This window comes from Falco peregrinus, chromosome 4, assembly GCF_023634155.1.
Source record: "Falco peregrinus isolate bFalPer1 chromosome 4, bFalPer1.pri, whole genome shotgun sequence".
Lineage (NCBI taxonomy): Eukaryota > Metazoa > Chordata > Aves > Falconiformes > Falconidae > Falco > Falco peregrinus.
Genome location: NC_073724.1, coordinates 96,163,381 through 96,187,467, shown reverse-complemented (window position 1 = coordinate 96,187,467; position 24,087 = coordinate 96,163,381). Strand labels below are relative to the sequence as shown.

Below are 24,087 nucleotides of genomic sequence, written 5' to 3'. Positions count from 1 at the left end.
AAGTATGTAGTACTTTTGTAGTATTCCCTTTCCCCATACCTTTTCCTATACTTTTGCTTTCCTTTTTTGCTTTTTTCTTGCCTTCTTGATGGTATGTAAACCTCTGGTATTGTATGTATTGTGAATTATTTTATGCCTGTTAGTTAATGTGCTGTGCTGTGCTTTTCTTGAAGGAAACTGCTTTTGTGACCAGAGCAACTATTATATGTTTTGGGCCCGATTTGTTTTGTTTGTTTGTTTGTTTGTTTGAATAGATACTATATTATGTAGGGAATAAGTCTTTCAGATATCGTTACTTGAAAAAGAGAGGGTTACCCGAATGTAACTTTAGCCAAGTTTGCATGTACATTTTTCCCATTTCTTTGCATGCACTGTGCTGCAAATACAGAAATGTAAAATAGGTTAAAAAAATTAATCTGATGAAAATATTCTTGGTATGATTTTGAAAAATCTCAGTGAGTAAAAAGACTGATTTATAAAAAGCCTAAGAAATTTAAAGTTGTATCTTATTTATAAAGAACAGAAATAGTTAACTTCCTACTTTAGTAGTAATGCAACTTCTGTTTATCATATGCTGATCTGGAAGCATTATGTTAAAATATTCATTACATCAACATCTGGTATTTCTTTATATTATGAATTGTTTTGATTTCTAACTACTAGTAAGCAAGGATTTGTGATTTTGATTAATAAGATTATCTGCCATACAAAGAAAAAAAATATTTTGGATCATTCCATTTGCTGACATAATATTCTTTGTTGTGATATAGTTGCATTTGTATGCTTTAATCCATTGTTGATAAAAAAGAAATAATTTGCTCTTAGTTCACAAGAATACTACAGTACTATGTAGCACTACAGAATAAACCCCTAAAACTGTTAAATACTGCTTTCTCATCTTTTTTTTTTGTTATTGTTCTATTTTGGGGGGGAGGGGTGTTTATAGCATGTTTCTGTGTAGCAGGTACAGGATATTTTATTTTTAGCCACCTTTGTTTGAAAATTGGGATTGGTTAGACTGCCTTAAAACACAGTTATTTAAAGACAATTTAATCATCATTAAATTCAATAGAATAAACATAGATTATGCAACATAAATGAGATTATATTGCTATTTGTACGAAGCTTGGTATTTGATATAATGGGTGGCAAAAGGAGGGGAAAAGTAAATAGTTTTCTTCTTATCTACATGTAGTACATGAATAAAATATATGTAAGCAGAAAAAAAGATTTGGGAGAAGTGGAGGCAGCCATACAAACCAAAATATTTCAAATAAAGCATTTTTTAAGAATTCTATCTTTTGTACTATTGTCTATAGTACTTGTTTTACCTTGAGTTCACGTAAAATATAGGTTTGGTTTTAAAATAGTTTAATAAAGCTATAGTAAAAGTGTGAGTGGGTTAAAAAAGAAAAGTGTTTTGGCTTTAGAAACAAATTATTCAGGAAAGGAAATGTTATCTGTAGTTAGTTATTTTATTTGTTGATACCATCATATACTTCAAGTTTTTAACTTTGAGCTCTCAGCCGCTTATATTGAGCTGCTTCACCCCTTACAGAAGAAAAATGTTTCTGTTTTTTATATTCTAAGCCCATTTCCTCAGTTTCGAAAATTATCAGGAAATTAAGTGGAAAAAAAATGTCACCACTGTCAGAAAAGGCTAAAAGTTAAAACCTATTTTGTCCTTTCAAGAATCTTTCATTCCAGTAGCTAAACCAATTGGTTTCCTTTTACTAATCTGACATGCTTTCAGATGTTGGCAATAAGCATGTAATATTTGAATATTATTTTAAATATTAAGGTTTTTAACACATTATAGAGTGGTTTAATGTAGCATTTAATAGTAAATTTAAAGCAAAATCCTATTTTTAAAAAAAAATGATAAAATTTCAGTTTTTACATGGTTACATGGAATTCTTTATTTTATTCATTCCACATGAAAGTAAATGGATGTGAAGGATTTGTTCCTTGTCAGTCCAATTCAATACAGTAAATTGTATCATTATTGTTAGAACTGTACAGGACTTCTCTGGGACAGATCTGTGTGAATTAAGGGAGAGGGATTGGCTGCTTATAGAAAATCCATTTATAGTAGATGGAATCTAGATATCTGTCCAGGAAACTTGGCAGGGGAAGAGTAAGATAGGAGTAGGTGTATCATCAGTATTTAAGTAAAATACTGATTTTGTTCTTAGTGATGATTTTTTTTCTTTACATGGGGCAATATCTTCAGTTAAAATACATATAAGGCCGTGTGAGACCCTACTTGTCTTGGCCACATTACAGTATTTGGTTGGTGTATGCTTCTTAAAACTACAGCTGGTGGCAAGTACAGCTTACAAGAATTTTAAACATTTTTATACTTGATATGAAACTTTTCAGTTCTCATCATATAAAGTGTTGACCTTTGCCTAGTTCATTGGTGGTATTATATATGAATATGAAAATATATATGAATATGAATAATACAGATAAATAAAATGTAGTATTGTATTGTAAAGTATGCTTTGCAGGGAAATACATTCTAACTTTAATTACAAATGTCTGTAGCTAGTAAAATCAGAATGTAATATTTCTTCTACTGTTATGCAAATATTGTTCACAAGCTATATGTTATATTATAGTGCTTAAAGGAGGAAGGACACACCTAGGAAAGAAAAAATAAGCCGATGGTGTCCATGACTACCATTTAACAATAAAAATGGGTGTTTTTCTTTATAATGTTCTATACTTCTGTGTTTATTTTTCTTTCTAAGCTGATTAATGAGGAGAAGAAAAATGTTACTCTGTCTATAGATTTACTCCTTGTCCTAAGTCTGTTGCAAGTGTTTGAGTTTCTTGTACTGGTTTCTGATAACTATAAAGGGTTTGCAGTACTTCTAAAATAGTCTGTGCTTAGTCAGACAAAGTGGAACTTCCAAAATTAAAAGAAAGCTCCCTCTCTTTTCAATTTAGGTCATATATAGTATTACTCTTTGGAGTAATTTATTACCACAGTCTCAAGGAAAATAGCAGATCAGAACTATTCTCTTCCATCTGAAGGATGTCTGAGAAACACATCCTACAAAAGTAGATGTTGCTAGACTGACTTCTTTCTGTTCACAATACCGAAAAATTAGAATGAGTTAGATTTTTGGAATGTCAAATGGCTCAGTTTCTCTGTGTTTATGAAGATTTCAAAATGGAGACTTTAAACCAAGAATTGTTTAAATGCAGGATCCTCTCAAGTGATCTAAAAAGTTTTCTGGCGTATAGACCTTTTGGTTCATCAGATTTCTTCAACTAACTGTGATTAAGATAAGTTCTTCAGCATATTTAAAATATTTAAGTGTAGTTAAGGTGGGAATAACATTTAAAATTACTTTGCTAGAAGGGTAGAGTTGTTTTCATCTGACTAGTCAAAGATGATAGAAACACTCTTTATCATTGTCACTATCTCTGTGACTGTGGGTGTTGCAGTATGACCAAAACCTCTGTAGTAGATTTTCAGGTTTTATCTCAAAATCATCAGTCATGTGTGAGTTGTACTTTCAGGAAAATACCAGTAATGAATCAATGTCTGAGTTAGTCATCCTAGTCTCCATTTATAATAGGTGGAGAGGAGTTACGGCACATTTAGGGTACAATTCATCTGGTCTGCTTTAGAAATCTACTTAAAAAAGAGATAAAATGGGCACTAGTCACTATAGATGCCATTGTAGACCTGTGCCTTGGTCAGATTAGTCCTGGCTTCTTTGACTAGGTTTAACTGAACTCCAGACACAAGGCGTGCTTTATGACAAAAGCTGCCATGAAATTCTTTGATCTCAGGCACTTAATCCAGTCTAATGACATTATGTGCCTTAGTAATATCCCCATCCCGTAGATAGCTATAATTTGCTACTTACAAGTTCATAGTTACATATTCTTTATGAGTACTACATATCTATGGTTTAAAGTAGGAACTGTATGTCCATGTACACAATTACACAATGTCTTCAACCTAATGATTGGCAGGCTTGTTCCCTTCACACCTGGCATCTAATAAATCTCATCAGTGCATCTCATTGTCCCTCCAATATCCCTTATTTCTTGTCTACCTATGTAACAGTGTGCAATGCAACTAATCTGCACCTTTCTTCATTATAAAGTATTTAGGAATACTGATTTGTTTCATGGTATGGTTGAGAGTATTCTCAGTTCTGTTTGGGGTTGGTTTATGGGGGTTTTTTGGGGTTGTTTGTTTTTGGGTTTTTTTTTTGTCTTATAAGTATTCCAGTCTCCTTTTTTGCCTGCTGAGCATTTGAGTTCCTCGAAGGTGATGGTTCCTTGCAGCCTGGTGTGCTAGCAAACCCTTTTATAAAAATCTTTGACCTTCATCTTTAGCAGCATCTTCCACAAAGATTATGTGTGCGAAATCCTAGCTGTGTTGTATTTAGTAGGGAAGCAGTGCTAAAGCTTGATCTCTACTCCTTGTGATGGGGAATGATTTCAAATCCTATGAAAAGCTTCCTTTCAAATTCAGGAGGATGAAGATAGTCCCAGTAAGCAAAGCTACTTCTTATGGAAGACAGACAAGCTGCTTCTGTTTCATTTTTCGAGCAAATCCATTAAATTAATCTTAACATCAGAGGAGGTTCAGGCCTTTGTAGGAGGGTTATCCAGTCTCTTAAAAGGCTTCTGACTTAACAGTACATTCTGAAAACGCATCTGAGCAGTGCAACTTGCCAGTTCCCACAACCATTTTAAAATAAACTTGTGTTAGTCAAGGCATCATTAGTGGTCTTCACTTCTAGTCAGGAAGAATTGCTCTTGTTACAGAGCATAAAATGCTTCAATTTGTATTTCTGGAATGGCAGCAATTGGAATAGCTTAGAAAATAATGTTTTGTTCTCAGTCAATTTCTTTGGTAAGATTGGGATGTTTTCCCAAAATGGGTATGAAAATATCTCTGTTATGTCTGGAAAGTGTGGAAGTTGAGACTGAAAAAATTGAGAGTAGCCCTTTCTTTTGCCAGGTAGAGAGTAATCACTGCATATTTTGAGAGCAGAAATGTCTTGTCGTTGGAATAAAACACAGGAGAAATAGAGGAGCATGGTATCTTCTGTTAATAGCAGCTAATCTGCCTTATCATGCAACTTCTTCCAACTGCATCTACAAATTTGAAGTAGTTTTAGCTATGGTGCTCAGGATCATTTCAGATGAGTTTTCTCAATTCTGGTCATTGTTGAAGCTGTCCTTGCTTATCCTGAAGGTTTATTGGACTACTGTTTCTTTCAATAGTGCTTCCACATGTCCAGCAGCAGAAAAATGTGAATAATATTTTTTTTTTTACACTTCAGCTGGTAGCCTGTTAGTTACTGAGAAGAAATTAATGTTAACCAAGTAGTGGAAAGATATTTTCACTTGAAAATTGATGTTTTCACTTAGCATTATTCAGGAGTGTTTCAGAAATGAAAGCATTGCAATTCACCTTATAACATCTGAAGAAAACCAGTATATAACTTATCACAACATTTTATCAAAAATGGATTGGCTTTTCAAGTCCCTTGATTACACTCTCTGTATCTTTCCAAAAGCGCTGTAAATTAACAGATTTCTTAAAGGTATGTGCTGTGGATTGACTGGAAGCTACTGGTTGTTTTTTTCTTGACACAAGAAACTGTATTAAAAAGTTGCAGAAACCACTTTTTCTTTGAAGACAAGTAAAGCATCAAGTTTCTCTAATCTCATAGGTATACAGTACTCTGGGTATTGTATATTGTGATACTGTTGTTTGTATTCCTATATGTAGTAGTACAGAGATTTCCAGCCTGTTTTGAAACTAAGTATTTTTCATAAGGGTAGCAGTCTAACTACACAAAGTGGACTAAAGGACTAATTTCCATTGCCTGTCAAAATATCCTTTGCCTCCACTAAGTCCTGACAAAATTCATGACTCCATCATCTTCAACGTCTGGTTGTACATATGTTCTCAAGAAACTGAGGGAGATGTTATAGGGGACATGGATGATCACGAGAATCATGAAATTAAAATTCTGTTGAATTTCTACCTGCTACTCAAAATTATCATACTGCTTTCCTGGTGAAATACATGCTGCTTATTCCAACTACCTCTGAGAGGGCATGCATTTGAGGATCATGAGATAGTAATAAATACATCTTGAACTAACATTGCCCTTCACCAACTACTTAAGGCATCAGAAGAAAGGTTTGCACATATATCTCATTATAGTATTGATCAGTTGTTATTTACACATGCAGCAGTGGTAATAGGGATTATTTTTTTGAAGTAACATCACTACTTCCTTTCATTTGTGTGTGCAATTTACAGATGTTTTAAACGTCTTTGATTTTTCAAAGTAGTGCTTAATAGAAAACATTTTTAGTGTAAGTTGCATCATATGTATCTAACACATTCTATGCTTCACCCTTAACTTTTGTTGCTGGGTGCTGTAACCTAGGTGACAGAGTTTTATTTCTTTTGCAGAGAATGTCTAATCACAAAAAACATAAGTCTTCTCAGCACAGATCAGAAATACAGATATTATTATAGATAACTACCAACAAATCTATTTTTTCATTATGTGTTTTTGAGTTTGCACAGGACAAAAATAAAAAAAGAAAGAGAAAATACTAAAAAAAAATAGGAAATTCACCTAGAGAAAATATTACCGTATTTTTCCTAATTTGTATTTGGTTTTTGTTTTAAATGTAACCAGCTGGTTTTATACCCTAAAGTTGACATTTCTTTAATACAACTTTTCATTTTCTTAAATGTATTTTATTGTAAGTCTTTTTTAGTTAATGCCTCAGTAATGCTTTGTATTAGGACTGCTGACATTTTGTTTGGCAACCAGGTAATCAATCAGACTGATGTACAGATGTCTTATCTATCAAGCACTGAGTGAAAGAGGTTTGATTAGTAAGGAATAATTAAGACATTGATTAAAGACATTGCCTAAACTGATCAAGAGTTATGTCTGTCATAAGTGGCTCTTTTAATACTCTTTCTTTAGTCAAGGTAGAATGAGCTGCCCTGTGTGCCTGCCTGAGTATAGGAGTGACTGCGGGGAAGGAAACAAATCAGAAGACCTTGGAGTATTTGAGCAAATAGAAGCAATTTCCAGTGGGCAGGAAGAGAAGACATACACTTACAGGTGTCCAGCTGTGAAAAAGGGCTGATGATAACTCTGTCCTCTTTGGTCACTTCCCAGACTTGATTTCCCCACCCCCAAGTCTTTCATACCTCCATTTCTCTCCCATTCCAGAGCCACTCCATTTTTCCTGGTCCAGAGCTACATCCTTTCTCCTCACAAATCCACTCTGGTTAAGGGGAAATTCCCAGCCTTCTTTCTTAAACCTCCTGTCTCAAGATTCGTGCCTTTCCAATTGCCAACCCACCCCAGAGTCTTCCATACCTCCTTTAGTGGGGCACAGCTGAAATTGCCTATTAATGCATATTTATTACATGAAGAGTATTACTGGCCATGCTGCCAAAATGAGTACCTTATGTGGTTGGGCTATGACCAGGATCACTATTCAAGGGATTTTTACTCTGGTCTCTTTTTAACTTTCACACAGAAACAGAAATGCCAACAGGAGAAAAGGTCTTGGGTAGATACAGAGCAGCTTGGCATCTTAATGTTTATTTTAGGGTGTTTCTTCTCAATGTTGTGCCTCAGCCTTTGAGGACATTTCCATTGCAACTCCATTCTTGGTTACTGCTTTCAGTGTACTTTTAAATCAGATCCTTATTACTCCTTGATTCTGTCCCCATACTTAGTTTCTCATCTCAGATTAATTGCACTGCTTCTCTTTTATGAAAACTAGTAGATTAATATTCCTAGGAATAATTTTTTCACTCCCTTTTCATAGGCTACAGCTTAGGAATTGCTTAGTTGACTCTGCCGCATATGGCAGAAGGTATAATATCACTGCCTGGTTGGATTGAAAGCATTTTCAGCTTGTACTGTACTGTCCCTGAAGGTTTGTAGAATACTACAAATGGGTTTATAAAAGGCAGCTAGTACGGTTATTATCAATGCCTTAAGACAGCTATACAGAAAACAACTTACAAATTTTCCAGTTACACATGCAGTCTGAAAGGTGACAGCAGCTCCTGTATCAAGATTACCCCAAACCTTCTGTTGCCAAATATGGCTATATTGTTTGCAGCAGAAATTTGACAGTGATTTGGGATTCAAATAAATTTTCACCCATATTGTAAGCAGGTAAAAATAGTAATTTTCATACTTTTTTACTTCTGAAAATTTTCAGATGATTTTTATCTAGTAGGGAGGTTTGGTGAAATGAAAAAGACCATAGGAATATACACATAATTTTTCCATTTTTTTGAGGTAAATAAAGATTAAAAGCAGAGTATTTTGTGTTGTCATTTTTTATAATGGCAAAATTGTATGTATTTACTGCAAATATGAAATGTCTCATTATTAAGTTAATAGACATGGGGGGCGGTGTATTTTTTAGGCATATGGAAGCAGTGCAAGAGCTATTTAGGTAACTCAGTAGGTTAAAACAATTACAATACACTTCATAAATCACAAGCAAACAAGATATTTTAAGGAAGGAGCGTGACGGATGAGGTCACCAGATATACAATATGTCATTTAGTTAACTTAAGCCCATATTTTTCCCATAATGTAGTAGATGAACTCATTAGTTACAATGAAAAACACTAAGAAGGAGACATCTGGCTTCCAACTGCCTATTTCTGACAGAGTTAAGATCGCTAGATCTAGTAATGTTTCTGCTTTGTCTACTGACATGGCCTTGTGCTGCAGAAAACTGATGAGGTTTGCTTAAAATTTACAGGCTTACTGTCACATTGTTATAACATAGACAGATGCAATCACTTATATTTTTGCTTCTGTTCATGTTTATCATTTTGCTAAGTTTCTTGGAGTATTTAGGATCTTTATAAAAGTGTACGTGTTATCAGTTTAAGATTTTTCTAAATAACTTTACGAAGCAGTATTCTTTATTCCTGAATTCTGAAGGCAACAGAAGTGCCATGACATGGTATAAATGAACATAGAATAAAACTTGTGGATATGCAGTGCTGTCACTAAAATTGGTTGGGTTTTTTGACCCATGCTAAGGAGTTTATAATTTACCTAGAATAGTACTATTAATAATGCTCATCCAAACGGTCTTATATTATGTCTTTTCAAGACGTATTTATCTGAATTTCACAAATACTAATTTGCTAGTATTCTTATTTGAGAGGCAGTTATTAAGCAGTTTGGTCTGAGTTTATTTTCCTTTGATTTACAAAAAGTAAATTGGACCTTTTAAACCCTTATTCAATTAGCTTGCTTGATGTTTTTAAAAATGAGAGTTAATGCATTGTATGCAGGCAGTTTTTAAAGACTTTTATTCGAAGTGATAAATCAGACTAAGCTTAATTGACTTAGTACAGCATATTCATATTAAATACTCAAGACAGTAAGAAAAGTGAAGATACAAGTGTGGTTTCTGTGGAAATCAAGTGTCCATACACTTGCCTGTATTAGATTAACTTCTCTTGATATTTTATTCCTAAATAATTTTAAATAGTGTTATGTATTGTATAGTATGTCATATCTAAATCCCATATCCACAAATTTAATTTTCCTTCCATTTTTAGCTTCAAAACCTCTAGGCATTTTATTCTCATTTGGGAACAAAGGATTACAAGGTACCTGCTGAGTAATTAAGTACAATCCTATTTGTAGCATCTTGAAATTAGTTCTGTTTTTTGAACTTGCTACTCTGAGTGGACAGGTATTCCAGAATCTTAATTCCGTATTGATGGCTGTTATTTCCCAAACTGAATTTATTCCTGCTGAGTTTGCACTCAGTATTTCTCATGTCAACTCTTCCATTTAGCTTAAATCCTTTTTTTTTTTTGGAGTTTGTGTCCAGAAAATACGTGTATGACAGTTGTTGTATACCATCTCAGTGTTAAGTTTGGCCAGACTATATTAGCCAAACTCTTCTTTTCTGCAACAGTAGATCACTGTGGATCTCCGCAGTGGCATTTCCATCTGTCTCAAATACAACAGTGTATGCAGTATTCCATAACAAACCGTACCAAAGCCTTCTCTAATGCCATTAATACTTAACTGTTGCAGGAACTATTTCTTCAGAAAAGTTTGGAATCACATTTGCCTTTTCCATGGCAGTGTTGTATTAGTAACTGAATAGTTACCCAGTGACTGGTGTATCCAGGTCCTTCTCTTCAGTCATTTCCAGTTGGTGAATTTCAGTTACAATGGGAATCTCTGTCTTAGTCACTGGATGCATAGCTTTTCACTATTAAATGTAATTTGCAGTTCTGTCATAATTCCTTCTTATAATCATCCCTCTGTGGCCATTAATTGTACCTTGTAACTCTGCCATCAGCAAATTTCACCAGAGTGGTTTTACTTTTTCACCTGAAATCTTTATTAAATTTTTAAACAATATAACTCCCATGGTAGTTGCTCTCAGTCTGGTGGTTTGGTTTTTTTTCTTTTGAAGCTATTTGATGGCTTCTTCTTACCCAGTTTCTTTTCCCACAGTCTATTAATTTCCAGGTTCTCCTGACTAAATTACTATCTGTTGTGACAGCCCCAGCTTAACTGAATTTACTACATTGGCCCTTATTTTCTTTAAGCAATAAATATTTTAAAAGCTCTTTTAACAAAGCAATTTGTAATGTCTCCTTCTGTTGCATTACTGTTCTTCACTCCAGAATAAATCCTGGAATCTTGCTTACTGTTGAAGGTTTGCAGTTGTCCAGATCATTTTTACCCCTTTCTTAAAAAAAGAAACCATGTGTGGTCTTCTCCAGTCCTGTGGTGCTATCTCCACTTACCTGTTTGTCAAAACTATTTGCTACTAGACCAGTAATTTCATAGACTGTATCTTTCAAAATTGGCTTGGACTCAGTTCATTCCCATGATTTTAATGTCTTCAAATCTTTTTTCTGGTTGAGTTAGGGTATGTGAATTTCCACAACCACATTTCTATCAACTTTCTTGTCTCGTTTTCTGTTCAGCATTATTCACTTTAATGAAAATTGAAGTTAAGTGTACTCTAACTTCACCATGTAGCGGACCATCTTCTTTTTTCAGTGTCCTCTTTTCATTGACCTAATAAAGGAGCCTTACGCTATTTTACTTACCATACATTACAAGGGCAACAACCTACTTAACTGGCAGTCCAGTCCTACTCCTTCCTTCAGTTGAGAAGCGTTGTCTTTGTATGGGTGAAGTTTAAAAAGACAGGTAGAAAATTTATTAAGGTCATTCTGTGGATCAGATGTCCTTCTGTGCCAAATATAGGCAGTATTAAGTAGATATGGATTTTTTTTACTTCCTGGCCCAGCAGATGCTAAATGTATTTTATGCAGCTCATAAATCCAGTTTCGACTTCCTGCTTCACAAAGCAGGACTCATATCTATTTGATAAGATGTGTTTAAGGCACTTAGGAGAAAAGGAAGAAGGAAGTGGCTTCAGTGTTTATGGCTCTTAAAAGAAGAAAGCAATACTCTTTATAATGGGTTGTTCTGCTTTGTATTTTTAAAAGTCTCTTCTGTTCTATCTGTATCTGCTTGTTAATCCCTGTACACATGATGAGGTTTACACTACCATTAGTTCAAACATGTAAATAATTTCATATGGATTTTTTTATATGCACATGCATACACACATACTTATGTGCATGGCTTGGCTGAACAGAGGTTTGGCTGCAACACAAGGTAAAAAAGGAGAGTTTGCCACCTGTAAAAGAATGGGCAGGCAGCTCTGGAAGGCTATAAGGATGTCACAAGGTTATGCAGGGCAAAGATTAGAGAAGTGAAAGCCCAGCTAGAACTCAGGCTGGCCACTGCTCTAAAAGATAACAAAAAATGTTTTTACAAATACAACGGTAACAAAAGGAGGGCCAAGGAAAATCTTCAGTCTTTACCGGATGCAGCGGGGAAGATTGCCAGGAAGGATGGAGAAAAGACTTATGATAAATACTTAATGCTGTATTGCCTCAGTCTTTAACAGTAAAACCAGCTTCCCTCTGGGTACCGAGCCCCTTGAGCTAGAAGACAGGGATAAGGAGGAGCAGAATGAAGTCCCCACAGTCCAGAGGAAATGGTTGGTGGCCTGCTGCTCCAGTTAGACATTCACAAGTCTATGGGTCCAGATGGGATCTACCCAAGGGCAGTGAGGAAGCTGGTGGAGGAGCTCACCAAGCCACTCTCCATAATTTATGAGCATTCCTGGCAAACTGGAGAGGTCCCAGAAGACTGGAGGTTAGCCAATGTGACAGCTATCTACAAGAAGGACCAAAAGCAGGATCCAGGGAACTACAGGCCTGTCAGCCTGGTCCCGGTGCTAGGGAAGGCTATGGAGCAGGTCATCCTCAGCGCCATCACACGGCATGTGCAGGACAACTGGGGCATCAGGCCCAGCCAGCATGGAATTATGAAAGGCAGGTCCTGCTTAACAAACCTGATCTCCTTCTGTGACAAGGTGACCCCTGTCCCGTGGATGAGGGGAAAGGCTGTGGATGTTCCTTACCTGGACCTTAGTAAAGCCTTTGACACCGTTTCCCACAGCATTCTCCTGGAGAAACTGGCTGCTTATGGTTTGGATGGGTATGCACTTCACTGGGTAAAATCCTGGCTGGATGGCCAGGCCCAGTGAGTGGTGGTGAATGGAGTTACATCCAGCTGGTGGCCAGTCACAAGTGGTGTTCCCCAGGGCTCACTACTGGGGCCCGTTCTGTTTAATCTCTTTATCAATGATCTGGACAACAGGATCGAGTGCATCCTCAGTCAGTTTGCAGACAACACCAAGTTACAGGGGACTGTTGATCTGCTTGAGTGCAGGAGGCTCTACAGAGAGATCTGGAGAGACTGGACCGATGGGCTAAGGCCAACTGTATGAGGTTCTAGAAAAAGTGCTGGGTCCTGCATTTGGATGACAACAGCCCCACGCAAGGCTGCAGGCTTGGGGCAGAGAGGCTGGAAAGCTGCCTGATGGAAAAGGTCCTGGGGGTGCTGGCTGACAGCCAGCTGGACATGAGCCAGCAGTGTGCCCAGGTGGCCAAGAAGGCCAACAGCATCCTGGCTTGTATCAGAAACAGCGTGGCCAGCAAGACCAGGGCAGTGACCACCCCCCGTACTGGGCACTGGTGAGGCCGCACCTCGAACCCTGTGTTCAGTGTTGGGCCCCTCGCTGCAGGAGGGACATCAAGGTGCTGGACCATGTCCACGGAAGGGCAACGGGGCTGAGGAAGGGTCTGGAGCACAAGTCTGATAAGGAGCAGCTGAGGGAACTGGGGTTGTTGAGCCTGGAGAAAAGGAGGCTCAGGGGAGACCTTATCGCTCTCTACAGCTGCCTGACAGGAGGGTGTAGGCAGGTGGGGTCAGTCTCTTCTCCCAGATAACAAGTGATAGGACAAGAGGAAACGACCTCAAGTTGCACCAGAGGAGGTTTAGATTGGATGTTAGGAAAAATGCCTTCACTGAAAGGGTGGTCAAGCACTGGAACAGGCTGCCCAGGGAGGTGGTGGAATCATTCCTGGAGGTGTTTAAAAAATGCATAGATGTAGTGCTTAGGGACACGGTTTAGTGGTGGGCTTGGCAGTGCTGGGTTAATGATTGGACTTGATGACCTCAAAGTCTTTTTCAAACTAAATGATTCTATGATTCTAAGTGGTAAAAATGTAGATATTTTACACGTGACTGTATCAAACAATCGATAATAAGTTATTGATTGTTATTAAAGTTACATTGCTGAAGCACATTTTGCTTGGAATAGTCAGAAGGGCAGACCTTCATCTGAGTATGTTGTAATATCCACATGTAATTTCCATAATATCTAAACTGCTATATCAGAACCATTAAAAAAAAAAAAAAAGTTCCTATTTCATACATAGGCCAGCTAAATTTTATATTCAAGACAAGTGCTCTAATGAAAATAAAGTAGTTTAAAAATAAATTAAAAAATCAGTTTGAGTGCAACTTTTTGTCATTAAAAGTAGCCACAGTCTGTTGCTCTAAAAAAATGTAACCAAAAAGATGAATATGGAAGTTATTCATAACTCTAGCAAACTTTCCTTTAAGCATAGCAAATTACTCTTGATTTAATGAAGTTGTTATGTCTGTTTCACCGAAGTAATTAATAAAGGTGTGTTTTTCAATTACAACATGTTATAGAGTCCATATCAATCTGGAAGTGTTCCAAACTGAACAGATTCCACTTTCCTGTCTCTATAAAGCTGTGTTTATTTTGTTCTTAACATTTGCCTGAAAGAATTACAGGATTTTACCTTTTGTGGGGAAAGGGGAGTTATCTAAATGCAATCTAAAATCAACAATAACATCCTTTTTTATTCATGTATAAATAAATTTGTATGCAATGTAATGATAGGTGTGTAAAAATGTGTATAAAACAAAAGACAAAGCAACCAAAAGGTCTAGCAGTTTTCCTTTGAATGTAAGCTTAATATTTGCTGACAGCAATAAAAAGACTCAATTTTATAGTAATCCTAAAGTATAAATGATTGCATTTTTCTCTTCCAGTAGTCTCACAGATCATACAGATATGCAGTCAATAGGTTATAATTTTTAGTGTTATTTTTTGCTGGCAGTATTTTGCTATTTAATTACTGTGTGAGTAGTGGGCTGTAATTTCTAAATGTCACTGAGCTTGCATAATGCAGCTTTGGGCTTCCTCTTCCAAGCTTTTATATATGCCAAACAGCTGTTGAAAGCAAAGTGTTTTGTATGTAGAATGAGTTTTTGAGCTTTAAACTGCTAAGAATTGTGGACTTTCTAACACATTTCTGTCTTGTAAAACCTTGTGGTCATATTTTTAGGAAAGAAATCAAAGTTATAAATATTGTTCATAATCTCTATTTCACTGCAGAGACACCAACTGTATTTCCAGAAAATATCAAAGATAAAGAAACACCGACACCTGTTGAAGATATTCAGCTGGAAAGCTCTATCCCTCATACAGATTCTGGAATTGGAGATGAACAGATGCCTAACATTTTGAATGGGACAGACTTGGAGACCAGCACAGGCCCTGATGCTATGAGCGAGCTGTTGTCTACTTTGTCTTCTGAAGTGAAGAAATCTCAGGAGAGCTTAACAGAAAGCCCCAGTGAAATCCTGAAACCTGCATCATCAATATCCAGTATCAGCCAAAGTAAAGGCATCAATGTCAAGGAAATACTGAAAAGTCTTGTGGCAGCCCCTGTTGAAATTGCAGAATGTGGTCCGGATCCGATCCCTTACCCAGATCCTGCACTGAAGAGAGAAGCGCAAGCTATTCTCCCCATGCAGTTTCACTCATTTGACAGGTATATGACCGGTTTCATTTTATATTTATGTAAATCAGAAATTTGAAGGACTTTTATTTTTTTTAAACATGGTTATTCTCTGTTGGTTTGTATTAGACTATGTTAAAAAACAGCTGTGTTACTTCTCCGTTTCTGTGTTACCAAAACAGGCCGTATAGTACAGACAGAAGTAATTCACGTTGTTTTTCTCTGTCAGCAGTAAATAAAACTCCACGAGGTACTTGGAAAGCAAGCCTGTTGTAAAGAAATATTTTTGCAATAAAAACGTTTTTCTTTTAAAACAGCATTTTAGTGAGGAGCAGGAGGGGTAGTATCTGCTGATACAGAACAGACTGTGCAGAAAGTCTGTCAAATATTCTTTCTAAGGCTTAAATCTTAATTGGATCCATCATTGCACTGTTTTCTGGTACTGAAATGCTTCAACCATGGCAAATTGTTTGCATGGTCATGGTGGAAGCCAGTTTCCTTTTAGGTCTTTAAACAGCAAATGTGCTCAAAAGTTAGTGTTTAAAAATAAACTGCTGAACGTTTCTACGAAGAGTCCTTTGTTTCTCTTTTTAGGGGGTATCTTCCCACCTTCTAATGAATCTGCTTTTCTTTAAATGTCCAGTCCATCTCAGTTATCCTGAACATAGAAGTTGTGGTAAGATGTGCAGTTCACATCCTTCCAGAAGAAGGGTAACCTGATCCATCGTGGGTTCAATCTTAACCTGTGCAAATAGCTAACTTTTATAAGTGTTGATCCGGTTACATTTTCCAGTATGACAAAGACCCCTGCAGTTTCTTCATAAGAATGTTTTTTAAAAGTGAAAAATGGAATCAAGACTTAACTCAAAGAAATTGTAAAATATGTCTCAAAATTTTAAGCAAAGTTGTAGAAATGTATTAGTTCATCATACAGGTATGAGGAAATGAAAAATAAAGCAAGAAAACAACTATGTTGCGATCTATAAGAAAAATCACAGACTTTTACAGAAAACCTGAAAAAATTACAGAAATGTCTTCATTAAAAAAGTCTTTAAAACAATATGCATCTTTCAGTGTAATGTAAAATGCAAGAAGATACATGAGAATTTTGAAATAAAAGTGAAGAAGCAATTTTTCATTATGAATTCCAAAAAAAATCTGCTGCCTTCTTGTCTGTATATATACCTTAGTACTGAGGCTGCTTTTCCAAAATAATTCAATAAACAATCAGGTAATATCTATTGTAACAAAGAAAATCTGATCAAGATAGGAAAAGTGAAATGTACTTTAGAAGCAATTAATATATCCCTTTCAAATAATATTACAGGTCTTAAGGCCATGCCAGAGAAAGCTCATTTAGGAACAGTTTCATTAAGGGGTTTTTTTTTTTCATCAATCTGCATGTTTTGATTTTAGAGTGATTTCAATGTGAATTGAAAAATATTTTTTTTTCCTATACAGTTAGGAATTTTTCCTTATCTTCTGTGAGGAACCATCGTATTCTAGAAGGTATTCTTGTACAATAAGGAGTACAAAAATTTGTGCTACATAATAAATAATTAATAAGAATTAATAATACCTAACTGCAACCACCAAAAGATTACTTTACTTTAGTTGAACGTATCCAGCTAAATTTCTACCTGGCTCAATTAAGAAAAATATTTCATTCAGAGGGTTGCTGTTAATTCACAAAATGCTAGACACCTAAATTAAAATGGAGCCTATCACTTCATGAGATATCTTTGTTATCATTAGAGGGAACCTAACATCAATTTGGTTGAAGAGCTGAGTTTTATTCTGCATTTCTAAATTTAGAAGAAAACATGAAAAACTCTGAAGATCGGCAGTAGGTTGGCCATAACCTGTATTTAGTGGGACCACCTCCATTATATTCTTCCTGCAACAGTGTGACTGCTTGTACATTTTGAACATCATTATTAATAGATGCTAACACAAAATTATTTAATTATTTGAGAGGTGCTATTTGAGAGATGTCTAGACCCCGTGGATTTTCATAGCTATTTCATTCTTAATAAGTTTGCTTAGGAGATAAGGGGTTTAAGTGTTTTGTTTTTTCCTGGTCCTGTTACCCTGCTGTCCAAGTTGTAATTCCAGGATTTGCTGTACAAAGTGTACAGCTGTGTTTGGACCTTGGTAGCATATGTTGTACCATGTCAGCTCTTGGCATTGTTTACTTCTTCAGAAAAAAAAAAAAAAAAAAAAAAAGAAAAAAGAAAAAAAAAGTGGTAATGGTTGAAGTTTAGGCAAAAGAAGACCCATTTACAACAATTTCGTTGGAATATTTTGTTTCTATTAAATAGATGATCCTGCTGTCTGATTTTACTGCGTGAGGTAAATAATGTTTTTCAATGTAACCCTCAACTATGAAGGGAAAATTGACAGGTTCAGGCAGGTCTCAGCAGATTAGGAAATGTTAAATTATTTCCTCCAACTAAATGGATGTTATTGTGGGCATCTTGATGAAAATACTTGGCCCACAGGACCTCAACTGGCTTGTTGTAACTCATGGCTACATTACTGAATGATGAGCACTGTTCATGAAATTACTTCTCTGTGCAGTTTGCTCATATTTTCAAAGTACTTGCTTGACCTCTGTGGAGGTAAAAGATGGGTGGTTGTGGTGTTGCTTTTCTTTTTCAATTTATGAAGGAGGAGCAGATTGAGATCCTGACCCTATAACTTTTCCTGGGGTGCTGAAACAAAGGGGAGGCGGGAACGAGATGGGAATTGAATACTATATTGAAATAATATTAGAATTAATTAAAATATTAATTGAGAAAACAACATGAACTTTAGCTTGTGGTGGTTTATGAACATTTTGTATGGCCTATAGTATCCCAATTATCATTGAAAAATGAAAAAAAAATACAGTGTGATTGTTCTTCTATACTTGCTCATGTAAATATAATTGTACTTACTGATATAAAATAACAAGTAATATACACTGCATATTTTTTTAAAGCTGACACTGTGCTTCTGAACCATATTACTGTAGGGTCTTCTGTTGCTACAGTTTATGCAGTTCTGGTACTTCACTGAGCAATGTGGCTATTGGTCATGTTTATTCTCTTTAGGGAGTGTCATGAGTAATGGAGTGTATTGTTTCGTCAGGTTTTGTTTCTTTCAGTTTTTATAAAATGTGCACAGTGATTCCATATTTATAAGTAAATCAAGGTCAGATAAATGTTAACATTAATCAAAAAATATTCTTAGTCCTTGTGAGGCTAGACTTTTATTTTATTTTTGCATTTGGATGGCTGAGTGCCTTGTAAAAGAAGAGTTAAGATAATAAGTAATTAGTAAAAAAATAACTGTATCTTTGTTATTTTAAGATATTTCTGTAACTATAATCACAATCTTACATGCAGGTAAACTCTATATAAAACAAAGTCCTGAAAACAGATCTGAAGTTCAAAATTCTATTTTATAATTTAATATGATGTATTTTGCTCTGCGTTATCTTCTAATCGTACATTGCTAATATGTTCATAGGAGTCATTGTGTAATAGGCCACAGTGTGTTCTTCCAATAGAATTTGTGCACTCATAAATGAAATATAAAAGCAGAAAATGTGTCCAACATGTTTTATCAAATAGGACTTGTGTGTAGTTAATGTATGCAGCAGTTCAAGTACTATCGAATGTAAATGATGAGGTGATATTGATGAAAGGAGGGGATTGAGGTCTCGGGGGGCGCTGATGACGGATTGAACAGAAGCGGCCTTGCACCACACGGAACTCAAGTCTGTCGTCTTCACCACTCAAAGCCGTAATGGGAGGTGGCAGTCTGAAATGAGTTGCCACGGCAAAGAGTATTATTTTTGAAATGCTTTCACACAAATCACTAGGCCCTGCATACAACTTAGTTTCATGCTTTAATGTCATCAGGAGGCACAAATTGGTGTGTCTAATTGTTTGCCACCTGCCAGCAAAATGAGCTGCCAGCCAGCCAGACGGGTTTGATTGTCTGTCAGCTCTTCAATAGATTGAGAGTGACAACATCAAAAATTTCACTTCAAACTCTGAAGCTTTGAGCAGCTTTTCAGAGACCTCTTCCCCACAAGTGCTTCTGGACAACTGCATTTTTCAATTAGTTTTCAATATATTGCTGCCTTCTGCCTCATCTGTCTTAAGGTAGCTGTAATTACATTATGAGCTATATAAACAGATTTCTGGGACACTGGAGCCTGGATCCTCAAAGTTATGACATGTCTTTTAACGTCAGACTGAATTCCTTGAAAATGGCATCTGGGATGACATTTTTAGAAGCAAACACAAAGGGTTGTTTCACCTAGATTTGCAACTAATGGAGCATAACTCACCAATAATTCCTTTTTGCCTTCTCATCTTTTGTCTGACAAAAATCAGTCCCCATTATTGATTTTTAGGGTTTGGAGATTTCTTGTTTCTGTTTGGTTTTTTTTGTTTGGTTGGTTTTTTTTTTGGCATTTGTCCCACTAGATGCAAATTAGACCATTAACATTTGTGAATTTGTTTGTGATTCTACCCGGTAATGCTTTCTGAAGCTTACGTGTGTTCCATACTACTTATTTCCAGTAGAGAGATTTTAGAGGGGTGTTATTAGCAAAACTGAGAGTGCTTATGGATTTGTGTCTCATTTATTAGTTTTTCAAAATGAGGTAATTTACATATACTTTTTGTACTTAGCAGAATTATTTCAATAGAAAGCATGCTTGCCTAAGAAGAAAATCTGGAAGTCCTGGAAGTGAGACGATCAGGGGGGTTTGCTGCTGTTAAATTACCTTACTCCTTTTAATGCATTAGCAGTTCATGAATTGGAATACTATGGGTTTGCATAGTTTACTTGCTCAGTGAAGGCTTCACAAGCATATTTTGAAATATTTTGGAGGATACACTTTTGAAGTATTATAGTCGTGGTTGGGGGTTTTTTGGGGGGTGGATGGCTGGGGGGTTTGTCCCCCATAGAAGGTCCTTGGGGGCAGTTTTAATAGTATTTAGATGCTAGAAAAGGTGGACATCTTGTGAAATCCAGTCAAGGCTGATACATGCCCTGCCAGTTTGTACAGAGAGAGATGATCTTCAAAAAAGTATGTTTAATATGTTTTATGTATGTGGGCTATATTTAGAAGGACTATTCAGATGATCTGTGTGTTTTACTAGAATAAACTTTTTTCTTTTTTCTTTTTCTATACTAGCAGAATGGGGAAAAGACAAGAACTGTGAGAGAAGAAACACTGAAGGTTCAAATAGAGAGGTTCAATATTTATCTGTTGTATTATTACCCACTTTTGGGAGATCATTGATACATATTGATCTACACGGTCATTTAAATAAAACAGATAAATGAGAGGTTATATTCCTGTTAGAGTTATTAGATTCTCCAAAAGATAATTGCTGAAAAATAGAGCTGATTTTCCTGAAAACTTAATAAAAAGGAGATATGAATAAATAAGTTTTATTTTTCTCTCAACAGAAAATATTACTTTTTGAAGTTCATAATGAAAAATAATGGGAGAAAACAGAGCATATTTCCCATTAATCAGAAGGGACAGTTACAGGTGCTGTCTGTACTTAGTCATTGCATTCCCCATTGCTTTGGGTATCACAGTAGTTTGTGAACATGTGAATGAAAAAACTGGTCAGTTTGGTAATTAAGTGACCCATCAGGGGTTTCAGTTCACTCTCAGTAATTTCCGTATCTTTGTGCAGTGGAGACTGTGGTCCAAAGGAAAGACTTGAGAGCTCCTCTCTCTAAAATATATTTTCTAAAATAGCAGTTAAAATACACTCCAGAGAATGGGAGGTATGATTTCAAATCCTGTTAAATGGAGAAGGGAGCTGAAGTTGCATTGTCTGTATTCCTAGAGACTGTCTTGGCCACTCGTTTACTAAATAAAATGGGTGACAACGTGGAAGCGCACCTCCACCTCACCTGTTTGTTTAGAACAAATTCATCCTAAATTTACAAATAGGTTCAAGATGACCAAAATTTGGTATATTAACCCTCAATTTTTTTCATCAAGCTGTAACTGTGTTCCCCTTGTCCATCATTTAGCAATCTATATGCAGGTAGCACTTTCAAAACTCTTCTTATAACCTGTATGATGTGCATCTTTTTGTATTCATATGCATGGAGCTGTAGATGTATCTCAACTGAAGTTTTATGTCTGTTTTACCAGGAGAAACCAGCATCTCTCTGCCCTTTAATATTATTCACTGGGTATATAGACGAAAATTGCACTAGATTTTTGTCTTGATTTTTTACTCAAACAGGCTCTGTAAAACCACCGTTAAAGCTGTGCTGACTTTTACAAAACTGCTGTTTTTTAGCTCTTGCCTTTTTGGATTTTTTTGCATCATAGATACAGGGTTAGGTTCCTTGCCCATCCCAGTCTATACCTCATGCTGGTTGCATCTTTATTTTTTTGTCTTTATTCGATGATGTTTCTGGCATTTAATACATGATGTTTTCACTTATATTCTATTCACATTCTTCAAATTTATTATGTTCCTAGTACTTCCAATTTCTCTGTTCATCCAAGACCATTCATCTTTCTTGATAGCTAGCTTTTTAATCTCTTACAGTTTTTCCTTTTTTGTTGTCAATATTTTAGATCATTTTAGGTGCTTCAGCTAATTTATCCTGAATGCAAAGGAGGTACTAGTGACTGGGAATTTCACTCGGGGTAAATACTCTCTAGCTTGATCTGAGAGAGAAGATCAATGATCTTCATGTCCTTGTCCTAAAACCACACCTGAGATGATTCACCTTCTTATATTTAGAAACAAGCAATTTGTGTTTAGTAGAGTAGGATCATTTTATGTACTTTAAGCTTAGGAAGTTTTGATGAATGTATGCTATCAAATGATTGAAAGAATCCGTAACAACTAACTGGATATTCAGCACTAAGTTTTCACTTGCACAGGTTCAAAGATTATATACTTCTGTGAGCCTTTCCTATCTCTTCAGTATACTTAACAATTTTTTAATCCATTTTTTCCATGGCTCTTGACTCTGAGTTACATCTTCCTTCCTTGATTTCAGGTTAATCTTACCTTAATGTCTAATAGAATGTTGTCTAAAGTAGAATTCAAATTGTGTTGTTAGTACATGCTAATGATCACTTATTATAGACTCAAATCATAATCTGGGGCTGAAATCAGAAAGAATAGTGGATAATTTTTATGGGCAATATGCATGTTTCATAAAGGACTGGTCATGTATATGGGCATGGAGAAAATGTATAACTCACGGCAGAAATACTAAAAAAATACTAAGCTTTCTTTCCAGAGATTAATTTAATCTAACTGTAGGAACAAGGTAGCATGTAATATAGCAAATTGTCCCTAATTTCCTACTGTGATTTCTTGTGAAATATCTGGGAGAAGTTGTTTTTTGACAGAGTACTTCTGTGAAAAATTTGTCTGATATCTGTACTGCTTTTTGAAGAGCACTTCTTGAAAATCCTTATGCTTTCTGCTGCTGTGGGGGAGAAAAGGAGGAGCAAGAATGTTAATTCAGCCTTAAGAGGTTTCACATATCTCAGAACAGCATAAAGTGATTCTGATTTAATTGCTGCCGCTTAGATAGGTGACACAAGACATTCAGTATTGAAGGCTTATCTCTGACCTCTTGATTGACCAGAGTGATTAGGTTGCAAGGCCTTTAAATTTTAAAATGAAGATATACAAAATGTGGATCACAGAGAAAGAGTGAGACAATACAATGCTGCAAAACCTGATTTGTATGTCACCAGCACTGGGTACCTAAATTTTTAAGGAAAATTTGAGAAGGGGTGGGGGTCTTTTATTTCCTTTTTCTCTTTATGCAGTTCAACACGTTGATGGTGTTATTTTCTACCTAGTTATTTCATGCAAATTTCTAAACCCCAGAAGAATCCTGTAGCCATTTGCTGAGGTTATTTAATGAACCAGCAATGCGCAAGTGGTATGCAGGTTGAACCAACAACACTCATCTGAAGCATGATATGAATTACAATGACTTAAGGCTTAGGTTTACAATTTGAAAAGGACACGCGTAGAGTAACAGAATAATGATTAGTAGTCACAATTCTTCTTAGATTTGTAAATGACCTAATGAACAGAGAAATAAAATCAGTTGCTACAGCCAATTACTATTAAGCTTTTCCTGACTAAATCATTGGGGGTCAGTTGAGACCATGATAACACGAACCAGAAAAATGTGGACCAGTTTGGGATGTTTAGGAAGTCTGAAATACACTATAGAAAACTAGGCCTAATATGAAACGATAGAAGTGTATATAACCTTTTCTTCTAGTCTGTAGATTTCTGTTCCTCCATGAAGGAAATACCTGAATGCCTTACAGATACATGTAAGACACCTATCACATTGAATTATTTCCTCCATTCATATTATATGCAGGTAAATAGCTACACTTCTTTCATAAATCTGATTTGCCCATTTTCACCATATGTGCTATTGCAGTAGTTTGATTGATTAAAAGAAGGGGCTTTTTACTTGAAAGCACCAAGTCATCCTCTTTCACCTTTCTTGTTCTGCTGTTCCTTTGATTGCCTTGCACATTTTTGACCACTCTGTTGTGGTGTTTGTATAGTTTTTCAATCTCCTTCTTCTGCATGTTATTCTGTATTCTCTCACTGTATTTTGTTCTATCAGCAAGAACGAGACATTTTGACAAGGTCACTATGTGTGACATGTCAGAAAGCCGCATTTTCTTTCAGTCTGGGATGATAACGTCTCACTGATTTTGCCTATTCTTATGGTAGAGAGATTTCTCTTGT

The 24,087-nt window shown here is 35.9% G+C and overlaps 1 protein-coding gene across 3 annotated transcripts in view; it reads left to right on the top strand.

Moving 5' to 3' along the window:
- The window catches only part of NBEA (neurobeachin), a 509,659-nt gene that overhangs the window by 193,969 nt on the left and 291,603 nt on the right, over positions 1 to 24,087 (top strand). For all 3 annotated transcript variants that reach the window (XM_027792046.2, XM_055802616.1, XM_005241160.4), the window contains exon 31: positions 14,896 to 15,334. In XM_027792046.2, the coding sequence (XP_027647847.2) occupies positions 14,896 to 15,334 (439 nt within the window). The remainder of the gene's footprint in view (positions 1 to 14,895; positions 15,335 to 24,087) is intronic.